At 36.2% G+C, this 13,289-nt stretch overlaps 1 protein-coding gene across 1 annotated transcript in view; it reads right to left on the bottom strand.

The window, feature by feature from the left end:
* The window catches only part of LOC112136147 (matrix metalloproteinase-17), a 133,594-nt gene extending 123,723 nt beyond the window's left edge, over positions 1–9,871 (bottom strand). The window contains exon 1 of the mRNA XM_024257741.2: positions 8,147–9,871. Within this exon, the coding sequence (XP_024113509.1) occupies positions 8,147–8,260 (114 nt within the window). The 5' untranslated portion in view covers positions 8,261–9,871. The remainder of the gene's footprint in view (positions 1–8,146) is intronic.
* Positions 9,872–13,289: the final 3,418 nt, after the last annotated feature.

Genomic DNA, 13,289 nt, shown 5'->3' with positions numbered 1-13,289 from the left:
ATGTGTGAAATATTCTAGTACTGCAGGCTTATTTTGGTAACTTCCTTGTGTGGTCAAACTCCTCAAATTTTACAAAGTTACAGTGTTTAGGTAATTTTTTTATATTATCCTCAAGCCTGAGAGTTGCTTTGTCAATGTATCCAAGTAATCTTGTGACTTGATATAAGCTTACAAATGTTGCTGGTTTTAAATTACTCCTTTCAAATACATGTCTGTCAAAATTTTAACCGACTTTTTTACATACTGAAATAACATCAATTCAAATTACCTTTATACTAGACCTGCTTCCTAAAACTGTCTTTTAGTCATAGATCCAGAGCACAAACCATCTATCTCAGTCAAAACAGTCTTTATTTCTAATTTCATTAAAAACTTTTTGCAAACCAAATATCTGTAAATATTTCTTCTGTTTTATTTATGTTTCTTGTTCACCAAAAGATAATCAGAAAACGGGACCAAATGCCTCTATTCAACACTCAGTATCAGGGGAGGGATTGGATGGTAAAACCACCAAACGATTCTCAGGCACGACTGCTTGCAGCTCACTGGTTTTTCAGAAGATGGGTCAAGTGCTGAGAATTAATGTCACACACTCAGGTTTTTGATCACTAATCAAACTTCCTCTTTAGATAAGGTTCCAATATTGCCAAAAAATGAGTAAAATTCAGACTTAAATACGTTTTTTTTAAACACATAAACTACAGCTAAATACTTTTTAATCTCTGAACTCCTCCTAAAATGTTGTAAGACATACAACAACATAGCTGTGGTACACAAATCTCCCAACGAAGAAGGAAAATATAACAAAGAACATTTTTATCACTGATTCCACTTTCACTCCTGTAGGCAGCATGACTGGCACTGATTGGGCATAGCCACACACTCGAGTCTAGAAAAGTATATTCCATGTGTTTTAATAAGATTAGGTTACATAACTCATATTAATGTAATGAGACGTAAAATATTTCATTGCAAATCAATTTGGCGGTTAGAAAAAGTGGAGAATTATCCTCCACAGAGCGGCATTACTATGACCCTCCTGTCTTCACATTCACTTAAGTCAATTGTCAGTTGATGATTTAATAAAAAATAATTGAATGTTAAGAAAAATTTAACTGCAAAGACTTCTGGGAAGGAACATTGCCGTGGTTTGATAAAAGTTGATTTCCTCTTATCATTTCTTATGACCGAATCTTATGACTTTTTTTTTCTTCATTTCCACATCACAACAAATAAAATTTTCCTGAGCAAATTTGTATTCACCTTGAAAGGCTGTGTTTTGCATGATGGTGTATTCTGGGCTGCGAGTGTTATACATCCATCAAAGTCCAGGGATCTGAAACCTGAAGTTCTGGAGCTACATGCAGTACTTTGATCGTTCCAACTGGTTTTTATGACTCTAAAGAAAAATCCAAACAATTTAAAAAAATATGTAATAAGTAGTTTACTACTTTAAGTTTATTAGTTATTAATTCATCTCAGCTATTCAGGATTTTAAATTTAATTTAAACAAGTGACCACACGATGGTTGTTGTAATCCACTCTCAGAACTCTTTGTTATTAAAATAGCATTAAAGTACATATTCTTATCTTGTGAGGCACAGCAGAGACAAAGTCTTCAGAAATGCAACTCGGTGAATGTGAACATATATAGATTTTTCTGTATTGGATTCAATACTGTCATGTTTATATTCACTTCTGAAAAGAGAAGAAGGATGACGGCTCACTAAAGTGACATTTCACTTTAAATCACATCATTGTCATTATATCAAATATGTCTTTAAAAAATGGTTATGAAACTAATTGGAAAATACATTTATACACGCATAAATCCACATAACACATAAATATTTAAATTATACTCTTAGCTGTTTTTTTAAAAAAAAATGTTAAAACCCAGTTTTATTGTCAGGCCTTTGACATGGCATGAGACTCTGCTCTGCTGGTGTGTTTTACAGTTTTTTTGTTTAGATTTGCTTTTATCTGGTGTTTTATGTCACTTATTTATACTTTTATCTTTGTTATTTATATTGTTGTCACATTTTAGCTGCTGTTTTTAGTGTTTTAAAACTTTGAATGTATGCCGACTTGTTTGACTGTAGTCATTTTAAGGCGTCAAATAAATTAATAAAACTTAAACTTACCGGTAAATAGACATATAAACTCTTATGCATATAGGACATGTCACAATAAGACTATTAAATAGTAAGTTTGACAAAAGCATTATTTATTTTTTATTTTTTTTTCAGAAAACAACAGTACGCTTTATAATCTGAAGTACCTTAAATGAATTAATTCTGGTTAGGTTTATTGTTGTTGAATATATTTTCAGAGGCACATGACACTCTGACAACATGTCAGAGCTCTAGAGTTACTATGAATTCAGTTAATAAAGACTGACTGTCAGACTTATATGAATATTTTTCCACGCTTAATACACCTTATAGTTCAATATGTGCTACTTATGATGTCATCTCAAAAATAGACCATTCATTAATAGTGCACCTTATAATCTAGTGCAGAAAACACAGTATTTTAAATACTCAAAGCTACAGTTTATAGATAATTTAAATAATGGTTATTAAAACATAAATTCAATTTTGCATTTTTTCTATATGATAAAGTAAGTCTTTGCAGTTTAATAAGAAAACGTGAATGAATGGCTCTTTTGATGTGAACGGTTTTCGGACTACTGCTCACAGTCTGTTCACAATAACCTCTGAAACAAGTCAGAACCAAATGAAAAGTATGAACACACATCACAAAAAAGTTTCCTGTACAACAGATGGTAAGTGTGCATTTTCACCTACACTGTGAATGTAGGCGAAGGACACATCTGATGTCTTTGTGATAACCTGCGTGGTCCATCCACCAGCTCAAGGCAGCCCTTAAAGCCACAAAATAAACCAACATACGAATCAATGTGTGCTAAACATGAAAGACTGTAGTGAAAAATATATAGAATGCATTTAGCTTTTGTGTGTTTCAAGTTCAAAAGACAATGTCTAGTGTAAGTATTCTTACATACAGTCAAATTATCTTTGCCAGTTGCTATAGACGTATATTACTACGCACACAGCAGGCATTTGAAATGGGTTCAACAAAGCACTAAAACATTCTTAAACGAGCATTTAGCATTTGGTGATAACACCGGACTGTCGCTATCTGATACTAGCGCAAGTACTCACAGTTGGAAGAGGCTTGGTGCTAAATGTCAATCGCTGCAAATCTCACAAATCTTGCTCCAGGATTTTTTTCTTTCACAGCTATGTCTTGATATATGAAAGACTTGGTGTCATAGAATTCTGACCTGGCTCAAACTGCAATTGTGAATTTCTCCTCATAACTACTTTTCAAACAGTTGGAACTTTCTTGCAAAACGATATTACCCATACATCACTACCAAATCCGAGTCCTTCATTGGTCAAAGTCCTACTGGTTTATCTTTCAACACCCATTCAATGGCTGCACGTAATGTATGTAGACCCCGAAGACTGACTTAAAACTTGCAGTGACACATGAAAGCGAGAGTTTTACAAAGACTTTTCATTGGAAGTGGTTGCTTGAACTTGAGTTTTCGAGCTCGGTGAGAATGTAGCGTATCCCATAAATTCCCACGCTAAGCAAAAGCTAAAGAAGACTATAAAATAAATGTGTAAATGAAACATATCACAGCTCATTCAATCCATATACAACTGAAACACCGCTTACAGTAGTGGCAGCATTTCACTCAGACCCAAAAATACCAATTCAAAGCAGAAAAGTCTTAAAAGCAAGAATATAAGAGAGCTAAATCAGAGGGTTTATGAGCTGCAAATTTCATTCAAGTCACAGGGGCTTCAGCATTAAGCAAGCATTATTAATTTAAACCATAAAAAATTTATCCTTTACCTGTCAAAATGAGGTTTCTTTAGCACAGGATGTGTGAAAAACATGAGGTTTTACACGAAGGGAAAAAATCCTTTTCAGAACATAAACTACCTGACCTCCATGTAGAGGCTTCGTAAATGGAAGGCTACAGAAACAAATGTGCTAAACTTTTTATTTCCAGAGACCAACATATAAAGACAGTACGATTTAGATACCGTAACGATCAAAAAAGCTTTACAGAGACTTTGTAGATCACACGTCTCAGCCAACAATAGCACAAAAGCTTCCACTTTAAGTATTATATCCTCTAATATGATAAAAGCGTTTGATCTGGTAGCACCACCACGCTGGTTATACAATTGTTATTCAGTTCTCTAGAAGAGTTTATCTAAGACTTACAGCACAATACTGCTGCTTTTCTGTTACTATTAGGCCATATACTTGGATATCCGCCACAGCAAATCTGAGCATGAGTAAACAAAGCAGGAAACAGTTTGAAGGATCCTTAACAGCTGCTTCGAAATGTGTCGTTTGGGCATCCTTTCAAACATTTGTCAAGGATTTTACAATCTTCAAAGGATAATGAAAAAAACAAATAACATTACCTGTGTAATAATGGCAATAACAAATTATTAATAATGAAAATTAAAATAACCCTCATAATTACAACATGGACAATAGTTTGGTGCAATTGTTAAATATTATTTTGAGTCTTTTAAACAGTTGGTTTGTTTACAGCGATGGATCTAATTGCATTTCCTGCATAAAGATACGCAGTAATTCCATCATAAGCAATCTTGATATTACTCTAGGTGCAGCATTTTAAATTGATTATGTCGGCATGTTTACAGCATTGTGCAATTATTATTTTCTATCAGGTATTTTTAGCAGCTTTTGCAGCATTAGACTCTTCTGGTCAGTGTGTGTGAGCATGTGTATGAGGAAAGGAGGGAAGGCTTAGTGTAACAGGAGAAGCCCTCCATGCTTTGAAGGAAACTTAACATAATGAAGACGGATTTGAACAATATAACAGTGTTCAAGGACACATTGTGGGGCCGAAATGGATCAAAAAGAAATATGAGGAAAAAAATGTACAGTGCATAGCTACTGTAAACACTGTAAGAGGAATTTGTAGCATTCTGAATTAGGTCAGTGTAGACATTAGCGTGGTTTTCCCGTAGATGGAAAGTGAATATTAGGTTCTTTCAATACATTTTCTGATATTACACCACATTCTTTGGTACATTTGAATTTATAGATAACCAAGGATGTATTCAGAATGGACACATTTGGCTTGATTAAAGTGAACCAGACTTTGTTTCCCTCGATAATCCAAAGCAAATTTTCAATTTGAATACATCCAAATGAACCCTGGTCTGGGACCAGGAACTGCTCTCGGACCCATCTTTTGAAGTGGTGTCAGTTCGTTTCCAATTGGACTGAGCTTATTACATGCTTTTCTATGTGTCGTTACATGGCCTGTACACTGCTGTGATGTCAACCTAAAAGCCATCTTGTAGTTCTTTAACAGAATTCTATTATAAGCACAACCACACCACAGGGATGAGACTCAGATACTTGTCGGATGGATTCAGACTCATGAAAACAACTTTTATCGTGACGCACATTGCTTCTCACTGTTTTTCTAACAATCTAGCTTTCATAAACACTTATCAGCATACCTTGCTAGCTGTCTTCTTACCCGTAACCATCTACAGCATGCCTATGCCATACCAACGTAGCAAAGTAAAAAGTGCTGTACCTGACGTTGATACAGACATTCAAATTGTTCAGCAAAATATAAAGTCACAATTAGTGAACTATCCCGACAAGAAACGCAAAACGCAGGACTTCCATAATTTCTGTGTCTTGCTGCTTTGCTCCGCCCTTGTAAGATCTTGAGATCTTAAGTTAAGAAAGGTCACTTGACGGTCGTCTGAATGCATTTCCAATGCAAGGTTCAGGACTTGATCCGGACCAAATTAATTAGACTTAGTCCCAACCAAATTACTTTTCCAGTCTGAATGGACCCTAAAGTTACTTACCTGTGACTAAAATTAAGAGCTTGAAAAAATTATGTTTATTGTGATTTTTTAATTTTTTGAGGTGTAGTGATTAGTACTCTTGCTTTATAGGCCCCGGTTCAAATCCCAGCTGGGACCTTTTTGCGTGGAGTTGGATAGTTCTTCCCATTCTCTGGAAACTCCTGATTCCTCCCAAAGTCTCAAAAAAATAAATAAATAAATAAAGCTTGATAGGTTTACTGATGTCTCTACATTGTTTCTTAGTTTTGATTGTGGGTGTTGATGGTTGTATATCTCTGTGTGTCCCTGCAATAGATTGGCAAACTGTCCAGGATGAATCCCGCCTTCATCCAACAGAAGCTGGGTAGACTTCAGCAACCCTGTGACCCCAACAGGTGATAATTGGGTTCAGAAACTGGAAGAATTAATTTTTGTCCTTATTTTTTCCTGTGGGGCGACAGAACAATACAGCGTAGTCCCTTGCTATAGCCGGGTTCACCTTTTGCAGCCTCAGTGTTTTGTGGATGAGTTTTTTTTTGTGCATCTTGCATGCTTTTTTTCTTTATAGCACATTGTTTTCTGTGCCCTGATTAGCTGTAGAGCATTGTAATTCAACCTTGTCCATGCCAGGTTTCCAGTGCAGAATCAGCTTGGAAAGATGATCTTGGGTTTCATCTTTAATACTGGACTTATATGTTTGAACTTGAACTGAATATGTTTGGGAAAATTTTACTACCTGTGTGGGAAAATATATCAACTGTGTAGAGAGGAGTTTTGTTGCCTCAAGACATGTAAAATAATAAAAAATAATCATAAAGTTGGCTATACCGTGAGTTTTAATTTTTTAACTAACTCCCACGATAAAAGAGGGACGACTGAAATTAAGTAACACTGATGTACTTTACCTTCAATTATCAGTTTACCATTAACCAGATCATCTTGGTGCTTCTGTTTCTTGCTTGTATTTGTTTCTGGCAATAGTGTCCCCAAATGACCAACTGTTGTAATTGCATAACTTGTATGAAACATTTGGTCCGCTCTCAAGAGTGCAGTGTGAAACCAAACCAAATTAAGCAGTAAGTTTTCTTTTTTTGGCATCATTTGCCATTTCAAACCAAAACAGCTGCATTTTACCAGTGTGTAAAATTGTTTTAGTTTCAGCTTTACTTCAATTTTCCCTTTTTATTGTGTGACCAATAGCCAAGATATCCTGACAGACAAAGTTAAACAGTAAAAGGGAAGCATGTCACAGGTACTGGTGAAAATCTTTTCAGATGTGGCCAAACTGACCTTTTCCGAAGCTTGAAAGGAATTGATTTGGAACTAAAGCACAATAAATGATGTCTTGGTGTCAGGTCTCTTGTCATCTGCCTCAGCAGTGACTTTCAGGGCTTCACACAGAAAGAACGCGTGGGTGGAGTAAACTTTATGGTTTTGGGGATGAGTAGGCTTTTTAATTATCAAGCTTTTCTGAGTGAATGTAGTCTATTTACCTTGAGTTTTGTCATCCTGAACTGCGGGAATGAACAACGACCTACATAAATCTATGCAAAAGTGTTTTGCAAGATGTAAAACAAGAAAACCAAATAGGAAATGTTACAACGCTTACAAATGGATGTAAAAGCATCAGAAAGACAAGTTTAGAAATGCAAGAAATCATGTTGGGATATAAACAGCAAAGAAAAGAAAGTCAATGTTTTGGGGTGAAAGTAAAGAATAATGCACTGCAGGTGAACAATTAGGGCAACAATCTGTTTTAGAAAAACTTACATACAGTAGGTTTTTAACACAACTTCAATTCAATTAGGAAAATCTGGAGCTGTCAAAAACATGAGTTTTTTTTGTTTTTTTTTTATAGTGGCAGTTAAAATTACATCTTCAATATTTGGTGCTGCATATTTCCATAAACTTATCCAAGAAATGCTTATTTTTAACCATGCTTTTCCATGGACTCACAGCCTTTTAATAGAGAATCACACCTCTGTAAGATACATTTTTATGCTTTTCATTGCAAAGTATCAAAGGTTGTAGTATTCCTGATACCTGTGCTTAATGGACTGCAGGGCAACGTTAAAATTCAGATCAAGTATTTGAAGGGAATATTTGCTCTTTGCTTGTGTTTAAGAAGAGCCACGAGAAGAAGGATGAAAAACAACAGGACGACAATGGGAAGACTTGAGAAAACTTCCAAACCTACCGGCTTTGATCTTTATTTAGGGACTAAAGGAGGGAAAACAAGATGGAAAACTTACCACCCCCATGTCCAGCTGCTCGGTGGTCAGAGAAGGAGCCGCTCCAGTTAGGGGCAAACAGCTCAGTATCTGCAGCAAGAGCAGCATCTTAGGGGACATATTCCTCATCCACATGTTCAGCAGCGGCGGCAGAGAAATCCTGATTCCCTATGACAGGCTCCTCCTGCGGGGCTTTGACGCCGACGGCTGCATTCACGAGGTAAATAATAAACCGATACCCGGGAAAAAAATAATAGAAATATGAAAGATGTCCCCCGAGAAAGTCTACCACACAGTTGAGCGCAGAGACGCAAAGCCCAAGACAAGAGGAGCGACTGGAGCCGCGGAGTCCATCGGAGCACTTTGTTTTCCGGCAAAACTTACAACACCGACACTCTTCAGTCAAGCGGAGGCGGCGTTCTCCTCCCGTCTGAAGTCCTTCAGAGGTGGGATCCCTCTGGCTGGAGGCGCCAGCTCCGCGCTCTGTCGCTGACTCTCAGCGAGAGGAAGAGGGGGGAAAAAGAAAGAAATTTAAAATATATAAAAAAAAAATGAAAGGAGCAGCTGCGCGCGCGGGCATGTAGCGCGCAAGCTAGCATGAAACCTGATGGAGTTTCCTGAAGGAAACCCAAAATAAAATGCTCCAAAATGACTAAATTATTCGTTTATTTATTCATTTAACGCCACATATGGTTTAACTCCTCGATAATTATGTAATAAAGTAACACATTTTTAAGAACACTACTCAAATCATTCACTTAAACACAGTCATGCCATAATTAGACAATTATACTAATTATAATCAGTATAGTACAAAATTCAAATAATAAAATAGAGGATATTGTTAGTACATTCTGCAAATAAAAACATACTATATTACCAAATTTAAATTAGCATTACATCTTATTTATAATTTTAATTGAAAAATTCAGTAATCTACATAGTGTAGTTTTCAAGTTATCAAATAATAGTTATTAGATTGATGATTCATCCCATTAAATGAAAGAAAGAAGAGTCACATTTACAAGTTATATTTATATTTTATACTACTGTATAATGCTATTATTTTGAAAGTTTCATTTCCTGCTTTCTTTGTCTCATTGCAGTTTATTTCTAACTTTATTTTTACATGTGAGAAAGTTAGAATTTGGTTTGAGAGGGTTATTATTTTGTCTCTTCTAGATAGTGGTTTACCTCACAATTTTGTATTATGTCAGTCCGAATCAATTCCTTGATTTTAAGGATGCCACAAAATTTGTCTTTAAAGTAATTCAGTTTTCTTCTTTATTTGCTGTGATTTGCAAAACAATTTATAGAATAATTTAAGACAAAGTTTTAAACACTGTCAGGTTTCTGTATCCATCATTGTAAAAAAAAAAAATAATAAAAGGGAAAATAGCTTAATATTAAAAAGCTTTTCAGACTTGAGAAAAAAAAAAGTGTAAAGTATTTACATCAGTCATCTTTTGACCTATTGTACAATCGTTCCCAGTTGTCTTTTAATTATGATTATACTTTTTCTGCCAAAATCATGAAAACCTATGTTGTTTTTTTAGGACATAGTTTCTGCAGAGCGGAAGTAGTTCATCAGAAATTTGCCTTGGGGTTGTGAGCAGGACCATGAGATGTTCTGGTTCTGGACTATGATCTTTAGCCGCCATCTTGTCTCTAACCAGGTCCCCCTCCCAGTTAATTCTGGCGAGCATTTCCACTCAGTAAAGCCTCGTTTCCACTGAGTGGTTTGTTTTCATGGCACATGTGTGGTGTAGACCGCTAGCGTGCATCATTGTAGTGCGACAACTAGTAAAGCAACAACAATGGAGGTCATCAAGCAGCTCATCAATTCCCTGCTTTACTTTTTGTAAAGTTATTGTGTATAACAGGAATTTTATGTTGTTTTAAAGAAGATTTCAGAAGAAGAATACCACCCTAAAAAGTAAAACGGAAATCTTAGCTTTGCGCTATAGTGGTGCTCTCTGCCTGGAGTGCGTGCATGAGTGATGCTCGCGCGCTTACTGAGATTCGTGCGCATCACTCACGCACGTGGAAGTAGTCAGACTTTTTCTACGTGCGCACAGATGTGTCATGTCTGCAAGTTTTGACATAAATAAAACTCCATATGTGTCGCCCAATTATTCTAAGTGAGAAATCCACAGACGGAGCTGCTAGCTCCTCCCACACCCGGTGAAGTGACAGAAACACGTTTTTTTGACAAGCAGCAGGCTGTGAATTTGTCACGCGGCGAAAGAGGCGTGCGAATCACGTTCAGTGTGAAAGCAGGTTTACTCCTGACTGGTGACAGTAGTTTTCATAAAAACGTTGACTCAGACCAACTTGGACCAATCTGTGTCGTCTGGCTCCGACATGGCGATGTCTGTATCACGGAAAAATGGCTTAATTTTGCTGGAATAAGACATTTTCTATGGGTGACATCACACTCAGTCGGGGAAGTTGTATTGAACATTCAATGTAACACGTTTAAAGCCCCTTACAGCCTCAACCTAGATTACTGGTGCAGCAAAAATGGCAAAAAACATTGGAGCTATCACCCCTACAGTTTCTGGCAGATACGAGCTCAGACAAGATATACATGAATCCGCAACAACAGGATGCATCAGAATGGAGCTGATTGTAGCTTCTACATTACGAAACTAGTTTTCCAATGGCATTTTTTTCGTCTCCTCCTGATTCACATCGATTTCAATGAAGAAATACTCAGAAATGCAATTTTTAGCTTATTTTTTTTCGTAATTTATGTTCTCTATTAGGGCTGCCACAATTAATTGACAACTAATCAACTATTAAAATAGTCGACGACTAATTTAATAGTTGTTACCTTATATTAAATGGAGTCAGAATGTATTAAAGTTGAAAAAAGTAGTGAGCGTTCAGCACCAAAAAATGCACTTTATTATAATTGAGTCAGTGAGGCCAAAACTTTATCTTTCATGAAAAACAGTTACTTTGTTTCAGATGCCAACTTCATTTGATTTAAGTCTTGTTTTAATACCAGAAACTAATGAAGGAAAGAAGCTGTATGATTCATTAAAGGTTTAATAAACTATCATCTTAATTGTCTTTATTTTTAGTTAGTTTAAAGCTAATGATGGTTAAGATGTGTGCTTTACACCCACCTTGCGTATGACCCGATTAGTCGATTAATCAGAAAAAAATAATCAGGGATGAGTCAACTATTAAAATAACCGTTTGTGGCATCTCTATCATCAAAAATGCCACAAGGACTTGTTAAAAACACTAAAAACACGATTTTTATTGGAGTGGATCTTTTTGATATTGATGTCACTATAACCTCATACATTTGACTGTTGAAAATCCTACATCTGTCTGCAAAAAGAAAAAAAAAACTTCTTCTCTTAGGATATAAATCTGACTCAATGGCATTTTGTTCCAGTCTCATCTTGCTAAAGGGAAATCAAGTGACAGAATTTATTGTCTACCGCTGTAAAATAAATTAAAGCCTCAGGATAAATAAATATTCCACAGCATCGATCAACATGTTGTAAAGTCACTTAGGGGTAAGACGATTTATATGAGCTGATTGGGATGTTGCTTGACAATGGAGGCAGTGATTGATGAAGTGTTCATGTTTATAACATCATTTAAGCTTTGTGTAATTTGTATTCACACTATACTTAATTAGTTGTCTCATCATTCCCATTAGTCATGTTAACGCTGTAAAAGCCGCATCCCTCTGAACCCTTACCTGATTTGGCCATAACTTCAATGCTCAATGACATGCATTGTTTGGCTTAAAATGTGCATAAAATTTACAACCTGTGATCAAAAGACTGTTAAGGGAAGCTGAGGGAATTTGAGGTTGTTTTAAAGCCACAAATGCATTCTGTGAGCCACAACAAAACCAATACAATTGCCATGATGATGAACATCGTTTAACCATTGTGATGTACTTTTTTTCTATTACAAAATATAAAAAATAAATAAAGGCAATAGGACAGGGAGTTCTTATAAAACCTCCTCTTGCAAATATTAAAAAAATATAATCAAACATTTTTTTCAAATGGTTATTAATATAATTTAAAAAACAAATAAAACAGAAAATAACACAATTAAATCAATTATGAAACAGTAACACCTGTATGTGTCAACAGGTATTCAGTCCACCCCCCATTTCTGAATTTCTTCAATTGGTTGAGGTTGAAATGTGTCTGTTTCAGCCTGTTTCCCATTATTCTACAGAATACAATATAGGATAGCAAGCAGACCTTATAGAAGTTGTCTTCAAGATTTGTTTTATATTTGCTTTTCTTGATTATTTGTTCCAGTTTGGGTTTGGAGTCATTACTTTGTTGGTATTCTCCGAGCCGTAGTAACAGCAGCCCTTACAAGTAGATGTAGGCTATCTCCAGGAAAAAATAACTGTAAGGTGGTCTGCATGAAGTTTTCAGATCGTACACCACATAGTGAGCCAGTAGAGCGAAAGCCACATGTGCAACAATCATGTAATCTATTTTCATGACATCCCTTAAAACCCTTGTGCTATCCTAAGTATGTTGACATTGGGAGTGGGGTCATCTGGATCCCACAAGACAGTGTGCTGCACTTTCTTTTTCTTTTTTAAATTTCACTGGTGTCTGTGGGAGACATAAAATCCTGTCTACCTACATCCACATTTGTCATGGGACGGATAACATATCAATGTAAGGTTTGGGTCATCTGGACCCCATAAGATAGCACAAGGGTTAAGGTGGACCCACAAGCCACGAGGAACTGCAAGACACACATGTACTCCCTTTGAGATCTAGCTGCACTGTCTACAATCCAAAAACCTGCAGATGTGGCTAAGGCACAATCTGCAACCGGAAACAAACTCTCTGACACCTTATCACATGTCTGAATTCCTAGATCCTCTTTAAGTTTCCACAGATTAAACAACAAAGCAGGACAGACCACAAATGACTTCCATGCTTCATTGAATGGACTGTCTTCTTTCCTCGTCTTGTTTCCTCTTTGCATCCACAAACAAAGAGGTGGTGTTGCCAGAAAGCTTCTGTTTTGTGTTATCTGTCCAAAGGACATTTTCCCAGAAGCTTTGCGGTTTGTCAAAAAGCATTGTGTCAAATTATAGCATTTTTCAATGATTTACTTTCAACAATGATTTCCTCCTTGGTTGCCTCTCATGACG

The sequence above is a fragment of the Oryzias melastigma genome, linkage group LG12, assembly GCF_002922805.2.
Source record: "Oryzias melastigma strain HK-1 linkage group LG12, ASM292280v2, whole genome shotgun sequence".
Lineage (NCBI taxonomy): Eukaryota > Metazoa > Chordata > Actinopteri > Beloniformes > Adrianichthyidae > Oryzias > Oryzias melastigma.
This window is presented reverse-complemented; position numbering and strand designations above follow the sequence as displayed.